General features: G+C 38.5%; 1 protein-coding gene across 2 annotated transcripts in view; it reads right to left on the bottom strand.

Annotated features, from left to right (window-relative positions):
• ACSL3 (acyl-CoA synthetase long chain family member 3) overlaps positions 1-21,012 on the bottom strand; it is a 56,314-nt gene that overhangs the window by 10,417 nt on the left and 24,885 nt on the right. For both annotated transcript variants that reach the window (XM_075417843.1, XM_075417844.1), the window contains 11 exons: positions 16,707-16,884; positions 9,994-10,103; positions 8,682-8,820; positions 6,664-6,814; positions 5,932-6,055; positions 5,579-5,650; positions 4,930-5,069; positions 4,022-4,194; positions 2,859-2,933; positions 1,644-1,835; positions 275-389 (listed from right to left, as the gene is read on the bottom strand). In XM_075417843.1, coding sequence (XP_075273958.1) covers positions 275-389; positions 1,644-1,835; positions 2,859-2,933; positions 4,022-4,194; positions 4,930-5,069; positions 5,579-5,650; positions 5,932-6,055; positions 6,664-6,814; positions 8,682-8,820; positions 9,994-10,103; positions 16,707-16,884 — 1,469 coding nt within the window. The remainder of the gene's footprint in view (positions 1-274; positions 390-1,643; positions 1,836-2,858; positions 2,934-4,021; positions 4,195-4,929; positions 5,070-5,578; positions 5,651-5,931; positions 6,056-6,663; positions 6,815-8,681; positions 8,821-9,993; positions 10,104-16,706; positions 16,885-21,012) is intronic.

Genomic DNA, 21,012 nt, shown 5'->3' with positions numbered 1-21,012 from the left:
CCGCTTTTCAGATCGGGGAAAAGGGAACGAAAGAGACTCATTCTTGGCATTTTCCAATGAATGATGAAAAAAATGGGAAAGGAAAAATGAAATCATACATTTCAGATGTTTTAGTTTTGATAGAGAAAGTTATTCCTTTGTATTATAAACAAAATCCTTTTTCAACTAGTTTAAAAAATTCCACACGTTGAGTGGCAAAAAAAAAAAAATTGCTTCCGGCTTCAGTAGGACAGACAAAGCATACAGCAATAGCAAAGTATCGTCTGCCTCTTACCTGCTTGCATACGCACAAATATTATCTACCAGTGGCAGGTTCTTTAGCGCTGCTTCTACTTTGCCAAGAGACACATATTCTCCTGCCTGGAGTTTTACAAGATCTTTTTTACGATCTATTGAGGAAAAAAGGAATTAAGCATTAATTACAGAACACAAAACTTTAAACATTGATTTTGTACTTTTCTGAAATGTAGATATAAATGCCCAAAGGTAAGCTGACTCATGTTTGGTGAACGTACCAGAAACATTTAATGGCAGGTTTCCAGACTTCATATTTTATCATTCCGTCCCTCACACAAAAATGAGACACGTTTCAATTCCATGCATTTTCTACTTTTAGAACAGCATTTCCTATATGACAGCACTCTCATGTAAATGGAAGATAACTAGGATTATGCAAAAGCCAGTGTTTGGGCTAGAAGCATGCATTTTGTGCTGTCTGGTCCAGACGCTTAAGGCAAGAGATGCACCATTTGGCGACATTTTGTTATTTATTTTCAGGCTAAATCCACATTTAAAGAGCAACTGCCCACCTGTTATTTGAAACACAACAATAGGAACCGAAAATTAAGCCTGAATTATTTGAGCTTATTGTACGTAGCCCAGAGAAGGCAGGGCCTTACCCAGCTGGCTGTGACGGCAGCCAGGAGTGCCTCACCTTTGCTGTGTACCTTCAAGCTGCTTTGTGCAACCAGGCAAGGGAGCTATGTAGCTGTCTGACCAATGCAAGGCAGCTGCAACAGGACCGAAGATTTTTCTCACAGAATAAACCAAGTAAGCTTGGTTTTCAGGATTAAAGAGCACCCTGAATCAGCCACTGACTTCAAGGGAGACACCTGGTAGTTTATAGGGCACCTATTTTTCTGTCTATAGGTGTCAAAAAATTATGAGCCTACCACAGGCCTGTGCATAACACCTTTACCTATTTTTCCCCTAGTTCCTTTATGATAAAGGGATATTCTTATTATAAGGAACAGCAAGATTAAAAAAAGGCTTATCTAATTCCTCAGCATGTATTACCAAAAGAGCCCTTTCACTGAATCAATTTCCACACTTACAACACTATAAAATCTAAGGCAGCTTATCTAGCTCAATTAGCCTACATTTAACTCTCTAATTACTAACCAGTCTCACTATCAGAGTGGAGTCAAATGTTAAGACTGTTTTAAAAGGAAGCAATTGTTTTAAAAATCAGCTTTTAAAACACACAATTAAATCAAGTTTATGTTAACATATCAGAATTTCCCTGGGATACATGGTAGGGTTTTAGACTGCATGCCAGGACATGGAGATTTGAGGGGAGTTAATTACAGTACTTAACAGCCATGAAAAATGTATAATATGTTCACCTGAATTTATTAACTCACCAATAATTTTTAGACATCCATCTTGATGAAACTCTCCAATGTCTCCAGTATGGAGCCATCTCTGCCCATTCTCATCAACGGTGAAATCTTTTCTGGTTCGTACTTCATTTTTGTAGTAGCCCACAGTCACATTTTGCCCTCCAATAAGAATCTCACCTCTAGGATATGGTTTATCAGTGTTGTAATATCCACCTAAAAGTATGGGTTTTACTAAGTTAACAAGACTTCAAACATATTCCAAAGCAAGAATTCCTATTATTTTTACTATTTCAATACAGATCTAAACACTTCAGTAAGTCCTTCGCCAAAGATACCACTTGCCTAAATAGTTCACTAACAGAAGAGATGGTTCCAACTCTTTTCAGCATATAAACAGCTATTTAACACTTGTGTCTACAAACAGTGAAATTCACATACATGCAGAGGGTAAATGCCACCTCTGTGCAATCTTTCTGCCAGGACTAACATGCTCTATCAGTTTCATACAGGCTCAAATTAAAAAAAAAAAAAAAAAAAGGATAAATTTCACCTCACATTTTAGGAAAGAAGAAAAACTATAAGGTTTCACATTAGCCCAAAACACCCTTAAGTATTATGTATTTCTACTCTACAATACATAAAAGCCGACAGTGAAAGGAAATCACCTAAATAAATTTCAAACTTTATTAAACACATTTTATAGAGCATCCATTAAGCTTCCATTCCACATGCCAATTTTTAAATGATTTCATTAATAATCATGTTACGAAGACTATTTTAAAATTATTTCTTAACGGCAACAGAGGGTACCATGCATGCAATTCAGCTGAAGCACGTCTAAGACACAACGTACAAGACCTGCACCCTGTCTCGCAAGAATACTGATCAGATGGAGGTACAGTGTTGTATACAGTTACACAATACGCATATACAATTATATAGACTGGAATAAAACAAACAGTACAGCCAAAGCAAGCCATAATATAACCTAGTCAAAACGCCACTTGCATCGATAGCTTCTGTCTAGATATTTTTAAGTTTAAGAACCACTGAGCAATTTATTTCACGTTTTTTCTCTCTCAAGATCAAATTTTTATAGGTAAAAGTAGCATTTAAAATTTAAAAAGCCATGCAATAGTCTTCCAATTACTATTACTGAGCAAAGCCCAATAGAAAACCAGCTATACAAAGTTCTTGCAAACATGCTATACTTTAAGCACATACAGAAACTCTCACCTTCTTCCCAGTTCATTAACTTGATTTCACAACAGACCAAAGGTGCTCCCACTCTCCCTGTAGTGTAGTCCCAAACTAGAATTTTAAAAGTGCATATTTCAGAAAAAAAATTACCAAAACTAATTCGAAAAATGTTTGTTGTCATGCATCTTATTTAGTGAAAATTATTTGCTATTTATTTCTGAACTTTAATTCATAGAACAGAACTTCCAAGAAAACCAATGGATCTATCAACGTAATGCAGATAAAATCCCTATCCTGCAAAGAGCAGAGATGGCTGTATTTACAGATACCTCCAGTCATGTCAACACAGCTTTGATAGTAAGCTGCCCATGCGGATCACACTTCAGAGGCAGCACAACTTTAATGTTTGCTGGACTCTGAGATAATTAGCAATATTTTCTAACAATTCAGGGACTCCATATTTTGATTCACTTTCCTGAAGTCTCAATCTCAAACTCTTCTGCATCTGGGAACCTTCCCAAAAAAAGCATCACTGGACACTACATCATTTGTAGTACAGTTCCACATTTTTTCTTCCCCCTCAAGCTACTGAAGAAGCTGTTTCCAGAGACCTTTTGGAATAAAAATCACGTCACAGCAGTTTGTGGATCACCAAGGAATTTAATACATGTACTACAATCCCGCATAATCTAGCAATGAACCTTAGATACTCTTCCTATGATTCATACGTAGATCACACCATTGCCAAAAAATAGCAGCTCTGACTGTTTCTGCCACCACTGAATATGAGTGAACTTTTATGACTAACAGGCAACCGAAACCATGAATTTCCATTATATGAAATTAAAATCTGGTGCAGGCTTTTGCATTCCTTTTTTTTATTTTGCTAACGTCTCAATATACTCACCAAAATTAGAAATAATTTATTCAGTTCAACTGGTAAGTGCAATAATGCCCAGATCCCACTCGCACTATTACAGGTTTCACTATCACAAATGAGAACATTCATTTTATATGTAGGTCACCAGCTTTACGTGCTAAAATTAGTATCCTACTGTTTTATACATTTACGATGACAAGCAATCCCCAGGACTCCCTCCCCAGTTCTGTTTGGTGGCACACACCAAGCGACTAGGCTGTCACAGACGACACGTGCAGAGTGCGCAGCACCGCACGCAACGGGATGCACCAACACCAACCTTCCGTGATCGTTCCAGCTCCAGCTGATTCAGTGAGTCCATACCCCTGTCCTACAGGGCAACAGAAACAAATGTTCATAAACCGCTGCGTTGCTGCAGAGAGTGGAGCTCCTCCACAAAGTAGGATGCGAATTTTTCCACCTAGCAGCATTCGTACTTTCCGGAAAATAAGGCTAAAATGCAAAGATAAGAGTATATATTTGTCGCTTAAAAACAAAACAAGAGAGTACCTAATTTTGTATCTGAACTTAAAGTTTCCACCACCTTCAAATAAACTTCTATGGCATTCAAAGAAAACTCTGACGGAGCACATTTAAGTTTTCAAAAACACAGGCACAGATTTCTGAGCTTGTTTCCACATTCTAATTTGAAGATGGGTTAAACGTTTTCAGAACGCAATTTTAGTTAAGGCAGCGAAGTTCTGTGATTTTTCTCCTCAAAAATTACTTCAATAAGCTGTATACATTTTGCAGTTATATTATCCTTTAGTCTCAGTTAAGCTGGGAGTTGGACTCAATCATCCTTATGTGTTCCTTCCAACTTGAGATATTCTGTGATTCCCTTCTGTGAAAACGTGAAGTCTACAATTATCTACAGGAATAGACTTCCCATCTTACCCAAGAATTGTATAAATCCATTATTAAAGTCCTGATGAAATAATGCCATGAATATAAATCCCCAATCAGTTTCAAGTTAAACAACACTCACTTAAAGTAGATCAGTAAATATTTAAAACCATCACAAGAACAACTGATTCGTTGTTTCAATTTACACTTAATTACAGACTTGTTCATGTTCAAAGTGTCAACATTAAAACAAAGAAAAGCACAAAAAAATCAGATACTGCTCATGTGGTAAGACTTTGATAAGCGTTTTTTTGATGCCATTAAAAATAAAATTAAAATTACCTATCGCAGAGCGGGGTAGTGTAACCTTTGGAAATCTGTTCCATTTTGTAGTTGTAGGCCAGTATAAATAGATTCCGCTGGAAACTAGTCATTTCATTCACTTTATTCATGACATTTTTGTAGATCCGATCCATAATTTCCTAGTTACATAAAAAGATTAACTTTAACTCAAATAAACAGAAACTCTAAATTCAGTACAACAAAAAGCAAACATGATTTAGAACTTCTGTTACGTTTCAGATGACAACCCCCTCCCAGGTGGCTTCCTCTTCCATTCCTAAGCGATAGCACAATGTTCACAGAAACGAGGGAAGCAAACATCTGAGCAGGAGCACCAGTTAACCCCAAGCTGCCTGCTGCCAGTTAGCTTTATTCCATTCATTTACTATGATGAACAATAGATGACTAACTAAAATGGCAATCTAATTCCCATAGCTATTCAAACTTTGAAAAATACCGACACTCATGATGAATGTTTATCCCCAACATACAAATAAATACCAAAACCATTATTTTAAGCTAGCTTAACATCAAAGGTTCTGTCTTTTTAATGTGAAAGATCACTGCATTAATTTTGTTGTTAAAAAACTGATTTATGAATTATATTTTAAAAATCATTTTAAAAAATATTTATCCCTCAGTTACTTACCGGGACAGCTGCCATTAGGGTTGGCTTAAGTGTCGTAACATCACCTTTGCTTCCTTTCTTTATTTTAGAGGACTAAAGCGAAGAACAAGTTTACTAGTAGACACATACAAGATTTTTAACATGGGAAATAAAATGACATAGCACATCTTTCAAACAATCATCTTCATTTAAACTATATTTTAACAATTAAAACTAGTCCAGAGTACCGGTCATAACCACCGACACTCTGTTTCATGAATTGAAGAAAAGAAGATTTGTTATATTATTTTTAAAGAAATACTACAGAGATCTGATGTGAGTGTTTTGGTTTTCTGGGGTTTTTTTGACCATAAAGGCTTACACCTACAACATACCTGGTCAGCTAATGTCTGAGGTGAAGAGTAACCAATGCGGCATCCATGAGACAGACACACAAGTTCAGCACTCAGCTCCAGAACATGGGCAAGAGGCAAATAGCCAATATAGATGTCTTTTTCACTGTAAAGTATTTTTAAAAGACAGGTTTATGTTGTACCATTAGAGTCCTCAGATGAGTCATTAAGCTAAATTTACACAGACCTTACTGCTGAACTAGAGAAAACGGAAAAATGCTCTGAGCTTGAAAACATATTTCAAATAATACAGGTTTTGTTTCAAAAGTTGCGTACTACATACAGTAGGTTTAAGGCATGAACAAAGTGTGATGTTTACTCATCCCAAGACAATTAACCATGTGTTACAGTTGCAAAGGCAACTCTGTGAACAAGCTAAAAAACTGCCCCAAGCAGAAAGAAACCATGGAATTTTACGCTAACCAGAGGAAGTACTGCTTCGGGAAGCTTCCAACCACTCTAGGGCAAGGCGGTCTCACAGCCTTTTGTGTCCCGGTCTTGCCCACATACAGCAGACAAGAGAACAAACAGCACATGAAGTAGTCACGTCACTTCATGCAGTGCTGGAAGACGCTCAGACATCAGCGCATAGTATGATGTGTCACAGACAAAGCAATATAACAATATAGTTAATATTTTACACGGTAATTAATCTAAAATCATACGCAACTACACGACTTCTTTATTTGCTGGTAAGTAACTGCTGGTACGTACCCCAGGTTTGGAATCCTCTCAGCCATTCCAGTTATCCCAGCAATTATGTTGCAATGGGAGATCATAACTCCTTTGGGAATCCCTGTGGATCCACTTGTGTACATGATCACCGCGATATCCGAGGCCACAGGCCTGGCCTGCTGTTTGTTTCCTGCAGTTTGGGTTGAAAAAGAGAATGTATACTGTGTGGAGACCGTAAGATCTGATCCACTAGTGTATTTCAGCAGTCATTCCAACATAACACTACACAACTGCTGCCACTACATTTTGCTTTCGGTTAAAAAGATTGTGGCCAAGCTTAAGTTCCTTCACAAAGAGTAGGAACTTCTTTGTATTAGCTGAGCACCCCTTGGAGCGATTGTCCCAGTCTACCACGACAACACTTTTTCTATTAAGTTTCCCATATTCCTGCAGAGGAGAGAAAATGAATGCAGAGCTCTGGCTTCTCCAAAACGCAGCCAAGCTCCACGTCCTCGGGCAGGCACGCTGCACTGGTCCCGGCTGCCATAGGGGCCATTTCCCTCGGCAAAGCCACACTCTCACGCGCTCCCCCCCGCACGGGAACACCCCGCTGCCTCCCCTGCAACGCCTGCAGCAAGCCACTGCCGAGTCAACATGAGGCCAAATTTCTATAAATATTTAAAGGAAGTTCAATGGCTTTAATAGGATTAAAGTGTTTTGTAAATACTTGCACTGAGAGCAAGAAAATATGAACACAATTGTGTTTATTCAGAGCAAAAACTGCATAACGTGCAAGACGTGCAGCACCACACAGACGCTGAATGAGAAGAGTGAAAGCATATTTAACAATTTCCCACTCACTGAATCCTGTCCATCCTGCACAACAAACAACACAGAGGAAAAAACCATAAATGGCAGCTCATGTACTAAATACAATATTAATTGAACTTGCTTGACCATAAACAATTCATTGTAGTATTCCACAATTTATGAATGGTTAACTTGACAAAGATAATGTTTCTTATTATAGCATATAGTATGCGATATTTAAAAGGCTGAAGAAAGAAGAATTAGATACCTTTTTACATAGCACATAGATTAACAAATCTCAAGGAGCTAATGAATTACAACCGTATTTTTTTCATTGGTGTTGTCTGAAACAGTTTTAATAGTACATAAAACTGGTGCATCAAAAAGAGAAAACCATCTTTTAAAGAAATTGAGAGGTCACAGTGTTGGGAGCAAACCTGCCACTCTCCCAAACATCAACAGCAGATGGATTAACCATCCACCCTACTCCTAAAACAAAATTCAATCCAACATTCATGTGCCTTAAGTGGTTAAAAGCTTCCAAAAACACAAAGAATAAGAATAGAAGAAAGCAACAACTGAACATCATGACATCTTAAGGTACTAGGTTTCGCAGCTCTTCAGAGCCAAAAATAAAAATTTGTTATGGTAATAGTTAAAATATCTTCTGAAATTCTGAATTCTAATTCTAAAAATGTTACATAGATTGAGAATAGATTTCAAGAAATTTACGTAGTAGACTGACACCTTCAGAAATGCAACAGAAGTGACCGAGCTCTATCAGATTTAAATGGCTATTTTACATTTTGGTACTTGTGAACTTAAGAAAACTTAATGGTAGTGAATTACTGATGTCTTTTGCTATAAAATGTACAATAATTTTCTCTGTGTGCTCTGAATAACCTGGCTTTAATATGTCTGATCATAAGAATGCTTTCTAAGTTTCTATCCTGGCCTAAGTGCTTATCTTAAAAATTATTCTTCAACATGTGACACTTCTTGTGGAGAAGACAGTTTTTATTAAATGCATTTTGCTGTGTTGAAAAAATAAAACCAAACAAAACCCTACGCCATAATCCAACCACAACCAAACCAAAACCCCACAGATATTATGTAAAGAAAAAGCAGACAATAAAAGGTTAACACTGCATCATTTTCTGAGATCTGCAGTTTCCCCAAGTTTACTCAACAGGGTCAAAGTAGGACAACAAATGAGCTGATCCAAACGGAAAGCAGAGATAACCTACCGGTGTCTGCCTTGGCCCCCATAGCTTGCACAGAAGCCATCGTGTGGACAATTACACCCTTGGGGAACTCTGACCACGTCGTTGGTTTGCCATCCACTGTAATAATATGTCGCAGCAGCGGAACTTGAGAAACAATTTCCTGTGGAAATGAGCATGTGTTCAGAAGTCAGAGGATAAGCTTGTCCAGCTCAAAGGTCTGCAAAGCGTGACACTTTGCACATTTAGATTTGCTGGACTGATTGAACTTTCCACTTGCAAGTCCAAAAACCTTTCCAACCGTTTACTGATCTGGGTCTTCTTTCAAGAAAAGCCCACAAATAAGACTGAAATGATTTGTAGAGATAACTAACATTGCCCTCACACAGAACACTGAGAGAAACTGGCAACACTGAGCTCACAATAATTCTTCTGTCGCTCCTTGATTACTATGCTATTTAAAATAAGCAACAGGTAGCAAAAATATGGAAAATTATTACTTGAGCGCTAGTTCAGCATTTCAAGCAAAATGTGAGTTCTAAAACATTTACCAATGTTCTGGTGGAAGAAGAGATGATTAGCACCTCCAGCAGAAGAAATTCGCTCCCTTACTGCAAGCTGAAATAAAGGTGCATTGTATCTATACTGTCACTCTAGCAACTTTAAAAAAGAAGGCTTGGGAAATTCTCATTGAAAATTCAGCAATAGCGCACCATTTTTACTTAAAACATTCCCTTATGTGAAAGGTCTAGTCCCCCCAAAACACATGACGATGAAACTCACCCAGATTAGTTGTTATACTTGTGTATTTGATCTGGGTCAGTAAGTCAAAAAAGTTTTTTGACAGTTCTAATGTTGAATAAGCTTTTCCCTGCACTGGAAAACAGCTCTAACTCTTTGAGCACCCACCTTTAGATTTAAGAGCCATTCTCTGCTGGGAAAACATCCAAAAATAAATCAGGAGGATGATCACATTTAGCTATTCACATGCAGTTTATACATTTTTCTGTTCTTCCCATTTGCTTCCACTGTTAAATTTATAGGCACTAAATCCACCCAGAAACCACGGCAGTTTCTTGTAAAGGTGTTGTTCCAGCAGCTCCTCAACAGTGCCAATTGCTCATCCTGTTCTCCACAGTCATTGAACGGCCTAAATCCCACTGAAGGCTAGCTATCATTTTTGTTGTACGTGAAGACAGCTACATAAATCTTACTCTAAAAGCAGCATCTGCCCTACAGAAAGGCAATAAATCATTGTTCTGTACAATGGAACCAGGCCTTTTAACAATAATGAACAGATACAATGGAGAGAGAGAGACAAAGAACATTTTCTGACCTTCAATTTTGTTTGCATCAATTCTTTACTAGTAATGATGGTGGTCACCTCTGTTTCATTTAGCCCATGTACTATTGCTGGGCCTCCCAGAGTAGCATACAGAGTAACAACTGAAACAGAAAACGGGGAAAAAAATGATCAATTTCTATGTTATGCTTTCAAGTACAGTTTACAGGAAATTACAGTTATTATAGTTTTATAAAATTGTAATTATAAACTATAATTATAAATTACAGTTTACAGGAGATTAACCTATTCTAAGTTAGGCAATACTTTAAAAATATTTGTCAGCTAATATAAAGTTTTATGCTTTAAAAAAATACAGATTGCATGGATTTAAATACAGCCTAATTTGCAGTTACTCCCAGAAGGAATAAAGAACACCCATTGTCTGTGGGACTGTTTACTGTTTTTCATGGTCTAACTAGAGATGCCAAAACCAATTACCCTATGTAATTCTCTTCTAGACCTACTCCCGTACCCTCATGGTTTTTACCATTGTAAAAATAGGCATCTCTTGTACACAGGAAAGAAACAGCTTCCACAGCTGTTTCCCAGATTTCATTTACGTAACTTCTCTTTTCAGAATTCACCTGTTCTGTTACTAGCCTTTTACAATTCACTGCTAATAAGAAATTATTATAATACTGTAATGCACGTCATCAGCAGATTAATTCTCACACTCAGCAACAGATCTGTGACTATCATATTCTCCCACCTATTTAGAACAACATAACACAGGTCTAATCATCACAATCATTAGACATTGAACTGACATCATGAGAATACAGAATAGCAAGGCAAGAAAAATATTTAGGAAATTGACTAGTAGAAATGCTGTTCCTGTATTTAAGGACAGCTCATTAGCAATAGAGTGTTAAACCACAATTATTTCGTATTAACAATTTTAAAATCATATTTAATTCCCTGCCATTTTAATGGGAACTGCATGAGAAAAGACAGGAAGACACCGAGGAAGAAAAAGGCAGCTCAAAAAGGAAGACAGGTACTGCTCTCAAAAAAACAATAATTTCCTATTTTCCAAGCAGAATGCTAAACAGGGGCATCTCAAAAAAAGTTGTAAGGTCAATCAACACAATCATTCATAACTATGACATCAGCGCTGGAAGTTTTGTCAAATTAGATATCCAAATTTTTTTCGTATTTTAGTCCGGATTCAGCTGATTATTCAAATAACATAATTATTGCAACAAGACACCCCATTGTAAGTTAGGGCTGTAACTATACTATTATCACTGCAGTAAAAATAAAAAAACAGAAATCAAATCAAACTCTGTTGTATTCTAAGATTTGAAATCCAGTGAGTTACTAACCCAGTGCAACATACTAAGGAAGAACTCAGAAGCAATTTTCTTACACAGAAAAGTAAATAGTTGACCTCTACTTCTTTTTTTCCTTGTTCAAACAGTCCATCATAGTTCAGAACTGTTGCAGGGCAAATGCACACGCACTGTGTTTTCTTTAATTTGGTGGGAGCACAGTCCAGCCGAGTGCCTCCGCTAGTTCCCACGGGCTCTCTCTACTCACGGCAGTGACCCCTGTTACACAAACATCCAGCAGAACTCCAGCTTCCCCAAGCCAACAAGCACAGCCTGGACGACACACCGCCCGGAAGGAAAAGTATAATCTCTGAAATCACCATTTGTGTAGTTAGTTACTCATCTACAAATAAGTACCTCAAGGACAACGTAGAGCTATATGACAGAGCCAAAGACAAAGAGAGAGATACCATCTACACGACACCGTACTGATGGCACGGAGAGCAAAAAATCTGAGCAATGACTCTGGTCTGTGACATTCTCGCTTCCCCACACTGGCACCTAAAACTTTTTGAGGCAGATCTGAAAGTTTAGGTAATTTTCTTTCTCTCCTTTTTCTCTCAAAGACATACCGAGAAGGGATTATCTCTTGTGTTCATCTTTACACATGCAATAGTACAAGTGAATCTTTGATATCCAGACTTCTGCTAGGAATACTGCTCTGAAAGTCTAACAAAAAGAAAAATCTCAACATCGCTACATTTCCCAGCTAATAGACATGAATGAAGTCTTGCCCTAAAGAAACAAATAGAACTTTGCCATTTATTTCCATGTAACTAAAATGTTAAACTGAGCATTTCAGCATCCACCATACATAAAAAATTAAAAGGCAAAGTATACTTTTAAAGGCTTCAGCCAAATCGATTCTGACAAAACCACTTCTGCTCAAGCTTCAGGAAGGCAGGACTGAAAAATGAAACATAACTTTTCCTATTTACTTCATTATTTGGTTATACAGTCAGGTGTTTCATCTGCCCACAGTGGTGAAGAGCTCTTCACACAGATGAAACGGAGATGATTTGAAAGAAAGCCTGGTTTTGTGTTAGTACTTTTTTTTTTCCATTTTTGAACTAGCAATCCCACTCTACCTCCGGCAAATACAAGACTTGGATAGCTTCAAACAACCTAAAATTTACAATCAAGCAAGTATTTCTTATCATAAAACCACCTGTTTGTGTGAGTAATGTATAACGTAAGAATTACCTTCCCCATTTTAATTCCATAGTACAAAAGGCATTCTCTTCAACACTATGTATGAAGCAAATGAACCTGTCTCTCTTGGCATCAGTTCTGGGCACATACCATCAGATTTAATACATTTCACATTTGGAAAGAATGTCACAGCACTACTACAGCAGTCAGCTGTTGCAAAACTTGTAAACTGAAAAATGCTAATATAAGTCATTTAGCAATGTCTTGCCACACTACTTCTTCAGTATGATCTGAATTTTATAATTCATTCAGCAAATCGACTACGTGAACACTGCATGATATCATCATCTGCCAACACACAAGTCAGCCAAGTTCATCTAAGATGACATACAGCTTAGATGCTAAATACAATGTCAGACAGCGTGCCGAAGCACGTCTCAATAAGGGAATTTAAAAAACTAATCCAACAAAACTAAGAACACATGCATACCATTCTAGACACAACATCCATCCACTTTCTCAGATACTTTTTTTTTTTCCTCAAATTACAAAATCTTCTTAGGATTTGTAGGTGTACTTCACTTCCAAAGAAAAAATAATACCAGCCTTTGCATTTTATTCCCAGGACAATCACTAGGAATCTAACAGATTCCAAAAGTGGCAGAAGGGAACTGACACCAGGTATTGTGAGACATGTAGTTTAAAAGCAACACAGGCATCTCACCTGAAAACAGCCTGTGCAGATCTCTGCTCTGGCAGGCAAGTTAGCAGCAGTCACTGACTGCAGAAAGGACCAAAAAATACCACTGAAATTAGGTTGGAAGGCACCTGGGAAGATCACCTGGACAAAACAGTTCATCAGAGCAGAGGGCCATGGCCAGTCCGTTTTTAAGTATCTCCAAGGATGGAGATTTCACAAGCATTCTAGGCTCCTGTTCTGGTATTTAATCACCCTCACAATGAAGATGTTTGTCCTATCAGGTAATCAAATTTTCCTGTGTTGCATTGTAAAACTTGTACCTGTTGCATCCAGTTTTATCAAAACACACCTTTGAGCAGAGTCTAGCTTCACCCTCTCTGTGCGCTCCCATTAGATAGTTTTAGGCAGCAACACAATCTCAACTCACTCATCTTAATGCTGAACAGACCCCACTCTATCAGCCTCTTCTCACATGTCACGTTCTCCAACCCTTTCAGCATCTTGGCAGCCCTCCACTGGACTCTCTCCAGTACATGAAAGTCTTTTTTTCTACTGTGAAGCCCAAAACTGGACACAGTACTCTAGATGTGGTCTCACCAGCTTGCAAATGGAGAAGGACCATGTCCCGGGACCTACCTGTTACACTCACGCCACTACCACCCAGGATGCTGCTGGCCTTCACTACAAGAAGGCACTGCGTACTCATGGTTGACTCACTGCCCACCATGACCCCCAGGTCCTTTTCTGCAAAGCTGCTCTCTATCCAGTTGTACCCAGCCCATACAGGTGCATGAGGTTATTCCAGCACGCATACAGGAATTTGTAATTGCCTTCGCTGAACTCCATGAGGTTTCCAAGAGCCCACTTCTCCAGCTGACAGGCCCCTCTGAGCATCAGACCCACCTTCCAGTGCACTGCCTGCTCCCGCCAGCTCACCATGGGCTGTGACCTGCTGTGTCTACACTCTGTCCCATCATCCAGATCTCCAATAAAGACATTAAACAGTATTGGACTCCGTATCAATCCCCAAGAGCTGGCAGATAACTTTGTCCTACTGATCACAATCCTTTCAGCCAACAGACCGATGAGTTTTCCACCCATCTTACCAGCTACTTATTCAGTCTCTAGCTAAATAGTCCGGATGTACAGATACTACGGGAAACCAAGTCAAAGGCCTTGCTAAAGTCACAGTATACAATATAGCCACTGTATCCTTGTCCACAGAGCCAGTCATCATACAAGGCAAGCAGGCTGATTTTGAAATGGTATGGGCTAGGCCAGTATATCTAGTAACCAACTCCACCCTGAAAACTGAGGGAATAATACAGCGTTAAGCGTATACACAAAATAACCACACAGACCCATAGTAAAGACTAATTTAAATGAAAACTGTTATATACTCGTGAATGTCTCAAACTAAAACAGAGTGATGCTTAGAGCAGAGAGAGGGACCATTTAGGATCCAATTTTCTTGTTAGGCTTACTTCCAAAATCTGAAAAAAGTCTAACTGATATACATCTTCAGTGTAGGTAGGTAGTAAACCAGGAATTTCTGCACATCTGGCTTTTACAGCCTGTCTCTTATCAAAGGAGGGTGAATGTGGCATGGGAGAGAAGAGACCAAAGCCTGCAAGGAACAGCAGCTTCTAGAGTGCCCTGTGGGAAAATGAGAAATGTCCCCCCCTGAGAACACCAAAGAACCCAGCCAGGCTGGGCTTACAGTTCGGTGAACAACACATTAACGAGTGATGATGAAAGAGACACTTGATAATAATTCCTACACCAAGTTGAGATCAGCACTCAATAGGTTTTGCAGCAAGAAAAACAGGCCTAGAGCTCCTACGCATACCCTTCTGCCTACGCTCAGACTAGGTTAGGGTATACAGCATGCCTTCCACCGTGGCAGAGGGACCCTGGACACAGTTGTGGCCCTCTACATAACTCAAATGAAAGGGGAGCAGACTTCGCTTTGCATTTGTCTGTGCCCCGTGCTGTGAAATGAAGCTGTGCAAGGACACCTTCAGCCAGTCCATCCTATTCTGCCACTACTCAAAGGTACCTCCAACCCAGCCTGCAATTGCCCGGTGCACACACCCTGCCAGCAAGCACCTTCTCCTCCCCGAGCAGACTCGGCTCTGTCCCAGCACAGTTTGTAGTCTCCACAATAAAACAGCAGAAGACTAAAGGATAAGTAACTAGAAGTTACAGAATGGGACCAAGACTGTCATCGGACAGAAGAGCCCAAAAGACACTTCTCTTCTGGTCACTCCATGAAACACTCCACTCCATGAGGTTGTAAGTGAGGTAGGTGTTGGTCTCTTCTCCCAAATAACTAGCCATAGGACAAGAGGAAATGGCCTCAGGTTGCATCAGGGGAGGTTCAGTTTGATATCAGGAAAAATTTCTTTACTGAAAGAGTGGTCAGGCATTGGAACAGGCTGCCCAGGGAAGCGGTGGAGTCACCATCCCTGGAGGTGTTCAAAAAATGTGTAGACATGGCACATCAGGACGTGGTTTAGCAGGCGTGGTGGTGTTGGAGTGACGGTTGGACTTGATGATCTTGGAGGTCTTTTTCAAACTTAGTGATTCTATGATTCTATGAAAATGAGGAGTATCGTCCAGGTCAGAGAACTCTGTCTCAGTCCACTGCCAGGGTTAAGGATCCAGTTAGTGTATGATTAAACCAGACACTACGGATGAGCGTGAGACTGACTTTAAATAGCTCACCAAAACTAAACAGAGTCTTAAGGTTCCTGAAGTAATAACTAGGGACTCAAACTTGTCCTAGAGCATAGTCTCAAATTGGCATTCGGGTTAAATTAGGATGTATTATATGACATGCAATGGACTATCAGAAAGTCAAGAGGCAGAGAGAAGAAAGAAAAATGTAAAAATAGAAAAAATGCATAAGGCTTAGCCTAAGGTTTGAGTTAAGGAATCACTTACAATCTGGTAAAGGAGTTACCAAGCAACTTTTTAATTCAAAAGAGCTGTCCAAAATAAGCTCAGGACTTACTCCTTTCTTTTTGGTTTTCAGAAAGTGAAGTTTAGTTTATCATAACAATATGATAAACTCTAACCAAAATCAAAATTGAAGAGTTGACAAAATATCCAGTTCAAACAAAACTTACAGGCACAGATGAAGGTTTGACGTCAACTCCTGAAACCGAGTCAATGAATTCATGTGTGATTTTTTGTTTGTTTGTTCTTAGAAACTCGGGAATCTGTACTGATTTGAGATTAAAAGACAATAAACCTCTCATAAATTCATTGAGCAAGATACACTTACTGAAACCATACTCCAGCTGCAAACAGACGCATGTTTCTCCATTCAGTATGGCAAAACACTACAAAGTGCAGTTTCTACCTCAAGCAGTATTTTTTATTTGTAGTTTTAAATGCCCCATGTAAACTTTATATAAATTTTTTTTAGTGTGTAAAGGGAAGGAAGAAAAAGGTTTGTTTTCAGATTTTGTTGTAAGATCAAAAGACAAAAGATTTTGGGAAAGATGCATACTTACGTTGGTAGTTGCACATGAAGCAGGCCTGTGCTGCAATCATCCACTCGGCTCGAGTCTCACAGAAGATAGCAATGTTAGTCTTTGGCTGCTGACCCAATACTGCTAAGCCGTTTCCAAAATTAACAGCTTTAATGTATACATCTTCGTAGGAAAGCCAGGTGTACTTGCCAAGGATGACCTAGTAAGAATAATAAATTCAATTTAGAAAATGAAAATCCTTAACACATGTCCTACTACATCTTCATGCACGTGAAGAAACCACAGATGTTTGAAGTAAAAGTTGCTTAAATTCTAGAAGGAGTCTATTCAAGATAATGAATAATATTCTTGCCAAAAACTACAGGGACTGTGGAAGTTCCAACACAAAATACTGTAATATCTCCACACATGTTATCACCTCAGCTTCTGTCTTCACATTAGGAAAGCACATGGTTCCCACCATATCTCGTAGCTTCAGAAGCCCTCTGAAAGGTCGTGGTTATCTAACACATATGCCTTTAGCTTTTTTTTACAAAGTTTTGTTTTATTTTAAATAAAGGGTGACAAGCACTAGCTAGTACAATATATACTCTGTATTTGCTTTCTTGGATGTATGAGCTACGATTCCCCTCACAAATATGATATGTAGGTGTTTGTTCTTATAAAAAGAGAAGGGGGGGGGGCAGGGAACTGGAATCCAGAAATCAATGAGTCCTCAGTCAGAAATTGTGAAATCCCCTTCCCTTCGTTTGTTCCAAAACACACGTCAGGGGGAAGAGGAGTAATCTTTTTGCTCTTTTTTACTGCTAAACAAACATGGGACAGAAGACTGGACTGGCAATTACTGGCAAATCTTAGTACTGACAAGTCACATGGAAAAAGTTAAGCAATCTCACTTTTCTTCTATATGGGAATGCTGGTGCACAGTGAAATCAGAGAGTGAACTGTAAATTCAAGTCCATCATAGATTTCTATGTGCGCACTTGCACCCTACAGTACTATTTTTCTCATTTTGTGGTACATTCTTTCTTTGATGGCATCCTAGAAATTTTCATATACAGATATAGTACAAGGATGATGTTTTGCACTGAAAATCCATGCTCAAATTATTATACCTTACCTGTCTAGTTATACAAGCACCCTAACAATTGTGAAAACTAATTTTTATTAGTTATTTTGAACATTTCCTTTGGCTACATAGCATTAGTAATAAATGCAAGCAAACAATAAATTAAAAAAAAAAAAAAAAGAAAGCTAGAAAAGCAAACTTCTCCCTCCTCCCTCCACTCTGTTTTCCAGATTTCATTTATCAACTTTAACTGAATTTCAAACTTGTGGGCTGTAAAATCTAACAACTTTTTGGCATGTAACTACATTTCTAATGAGTCTGCATTTCCACATGCACTTCCTTAATAAAATAAATTTTAAAACCTCTCTCAAACTCTAATACAAAAATAAAATCCAATAGATTTATCTAAACACTTTTTCAGACTGCAGAAGTTTACTACTGGGTAACTGAGTTGTCCCCACTACAGCCTTACATTGCTCATTAATCTACTTGTTTTGCAGAACCAAACTTTTTGACTCAGGATGGGTATATACACAGCTGCTTGGAAATCTCACAAATGTCTTCATGGGTAAATCTGACTTGCCAAACCCAAAAAACAATTCTTGCCAACAATAACAATAGGTAGCAAATTCACCAGAAGACAAACATTTCTCACACCAGTATCTGTTCAGGTTTTCCGGTTTTATTTACAGCTCAGCTTCGCTGGCAAGCACGCTGTTTCAGAGCTAAAAACCTTACTGGAGCGGAAAGGCCACACTGACTTTCACTGCTGTAGCCGGCAAGCGGATCCCAGCAGCAGGGTAGAGGGCTCGCCCTGCGCCCGGTGCCTGTCGCCACAGCCCCCATCCAAAGGGCCCGCCAGTTCCTCTCGGGTTCCACACACCGAGAGATTTCTTGTGTGGAAAACTTTTACTGATTCCAAAGAAAACATTGCGCCCCTTCCTGTCCATCCAAATTTCAGTAATTTGGAATTTTAATTCCACTTTGGGACATTTTTCCCCAAACGCAGTATTTTTGGCAGACTTGGGAATTCTTGACAAGCTCATCAGCTGAAAACAACTTACAGAAATGGACCACCTTTCCACCACTGCACTCTACCTACCGCATGGCCACAGGGATGCTGCCGTCAGATAATTAAGCAAAGAAATACAAGCAGACTCTTGTTACTGTTTCTGGTAAGTTTGCAATCCGTAAATGAACAGGTTTTGGTAATTTCCACCATCCACTATACAACTCACTATAGTTGAAATAATAAATGATTAAAAGGTCAAAGATGGAGCTTTCTGAATAACACCTGTGATTCTGATTTTTTCCCTTTTTTATTCTCTTAAATGATGTATCCTCATTGCTTACACAAGTTTGATATCAAGCAGTGAAAGCAGGCCTTATTGGTGCTTTCCTTTCTTAAGAGGTTAGAAAACCTACCAAAAGGAAGTACAGCACTGTTAGTTATAGTTATTTTTCTACATATAGAAATACAGTTATATTTCTGAACACTGACAAGTGAGAGCAGATGAGACCTTTTTCAATGCAGCTATTTCGAGTTTTACTTTTCCTACTGCCTTCCATGTATTTAAATTCCCACGTTCCCTTCCTCCCCAAGGCCAGCGTTTCTCCTCTACTCCCTCCCTATGACACACTAATACACTGCCTCTGCCCTGTGTCCCATTCTTCTGCATTTCCCTACATGCTGCTTCTGCAGGACACAGAGCAAGTTATGGTTTCTCTCCTCCTTCCTTCTGTTTGAGTACATCTCCAAATTCATCCCCCTTCTTGGCCCTTCCCTCAGTAGCATTCGCTAATATTTTCCAATGCACAGTTTCTACTGTAAACAGCTGCAAAGACTGATGTTAAGTGCCATAATCTTTTAAACGCTCACACACGTTTGATTTTACAACTTTTGGAACTTACTTCTGCTAGATAACTACTTGCACGTGTAAAGAAAATAACTGTCCAAGAGTTTGCAAGAGAAGGGCCCAAGAAATCAAGATTATAGAGAACTGGTTAAGCAGGCAGATAAAACCAAACGCTAAATCAGAAGAGACAGCACCTCTGACTACTACATTAAATAGAAAAACACTGCCCTCTGGTGCACCAGCTTTTAAACGTACCGAAACTGCAACTTCTGAAAAATATTGGAGTTATATAGATCTATTTAATGCATTGGTAAATGTTACTAAGTATCAGTACTGTATTAATATTTGGAAATCCAGCAAAGTATAAAGACTAAACACTTGCTGCACAGTGAGCATTTCTTTCATCTGGATTCTAGGGTAACCTTCTTCACATTTTTAGTGTGAAGGTATCATAAAATGTTGTCAAAAAAAAGCAGGCATGCATAGAGTCATTAAACCACCTAACCTCAGTTACCTTTCAAGGTCTTCCTAAAAGTAGCTTCTAAGGCTTGAAGAGCCTTGACTACCATTTGGAAACAACTGATCACAAATTAAATACATTTCCTTGTGAGAAATTTACTAAAAATAATACAAAGGTATTTTGAAATATCCATTTTTGGACTTTTTCACATGGAAACACAGATTGCATCTGAACACTTCTGAAATATCCCACCCTAAAATATTATTTACATAGCACCCTATGTTTTTCAACACCATAAGCTACTCTTTTACTGCTCAATGACCTGCCATGGCAAGAACCTTTCTGCAACTCCACAGTAAGTCTCAGTATCGGCTATAACGAGCAACGCTCTGAATTCCCAAATGCTTGCCCATATGCTTACTCTTTCACCCAAGTCTCACAGGCTGTAGATGCATCACCCTCCTTTGCCAAAATCGGGTTTGCTTTTCCCTCACTAGGTCTTATTTATTAATATTATATTATTATATATATTATTATGTATTTATTTATTATTAATCCTGTTCTTGGTTACAAACTCTTTTTTTAACAGAACAAAACTAACAAACAACCCCCCAAAAACACAAACAACTCCTCTCCCAAAAAAAACCAACAAAAGAACACATACAAACAAAGCAAAATCCACATACCAATCCATAAAAGCAAGCACATAACAATATAACCTGTAACTAAGACGACATATAATAAATCAACCAGCAGAATAAAGTTCATCATTTGGGCAGCAAAAATTTAAGCTCTGCTTAAATTAATTAGTTTTTCCAATTAATTACATCTTAATCTCTGAAGTATATTCAACATTATTTTATCCTGATTTAAATACGTATTTTATGAAATTAATAGTAGGTATGCTCTCCAGTCCGTGTATTAAAGGACACTACAGAAGGA

This window comes from Opisthocomus hoazin, chromosome 4 (genome assembly GCF_030867145.1).
Source record: "Opisthocomus hoazin isolate bOpiHoa1 chromosome 4, bOpiHoa1.hap1, whole genome shotgun sequence".
In the NCBI taxonomy this organism is placed as follows: Eukaryota; Metazoa; Chordata; class Aves; order Opisthocomiformes; family Opisthocomidae; genus Opisthocomus; species Opisthocomus hoazin.
Note: the sequence above shows the minus strand (reverse complement) of the source record. Positions and strands in the feature narration are given on the sequence as shown.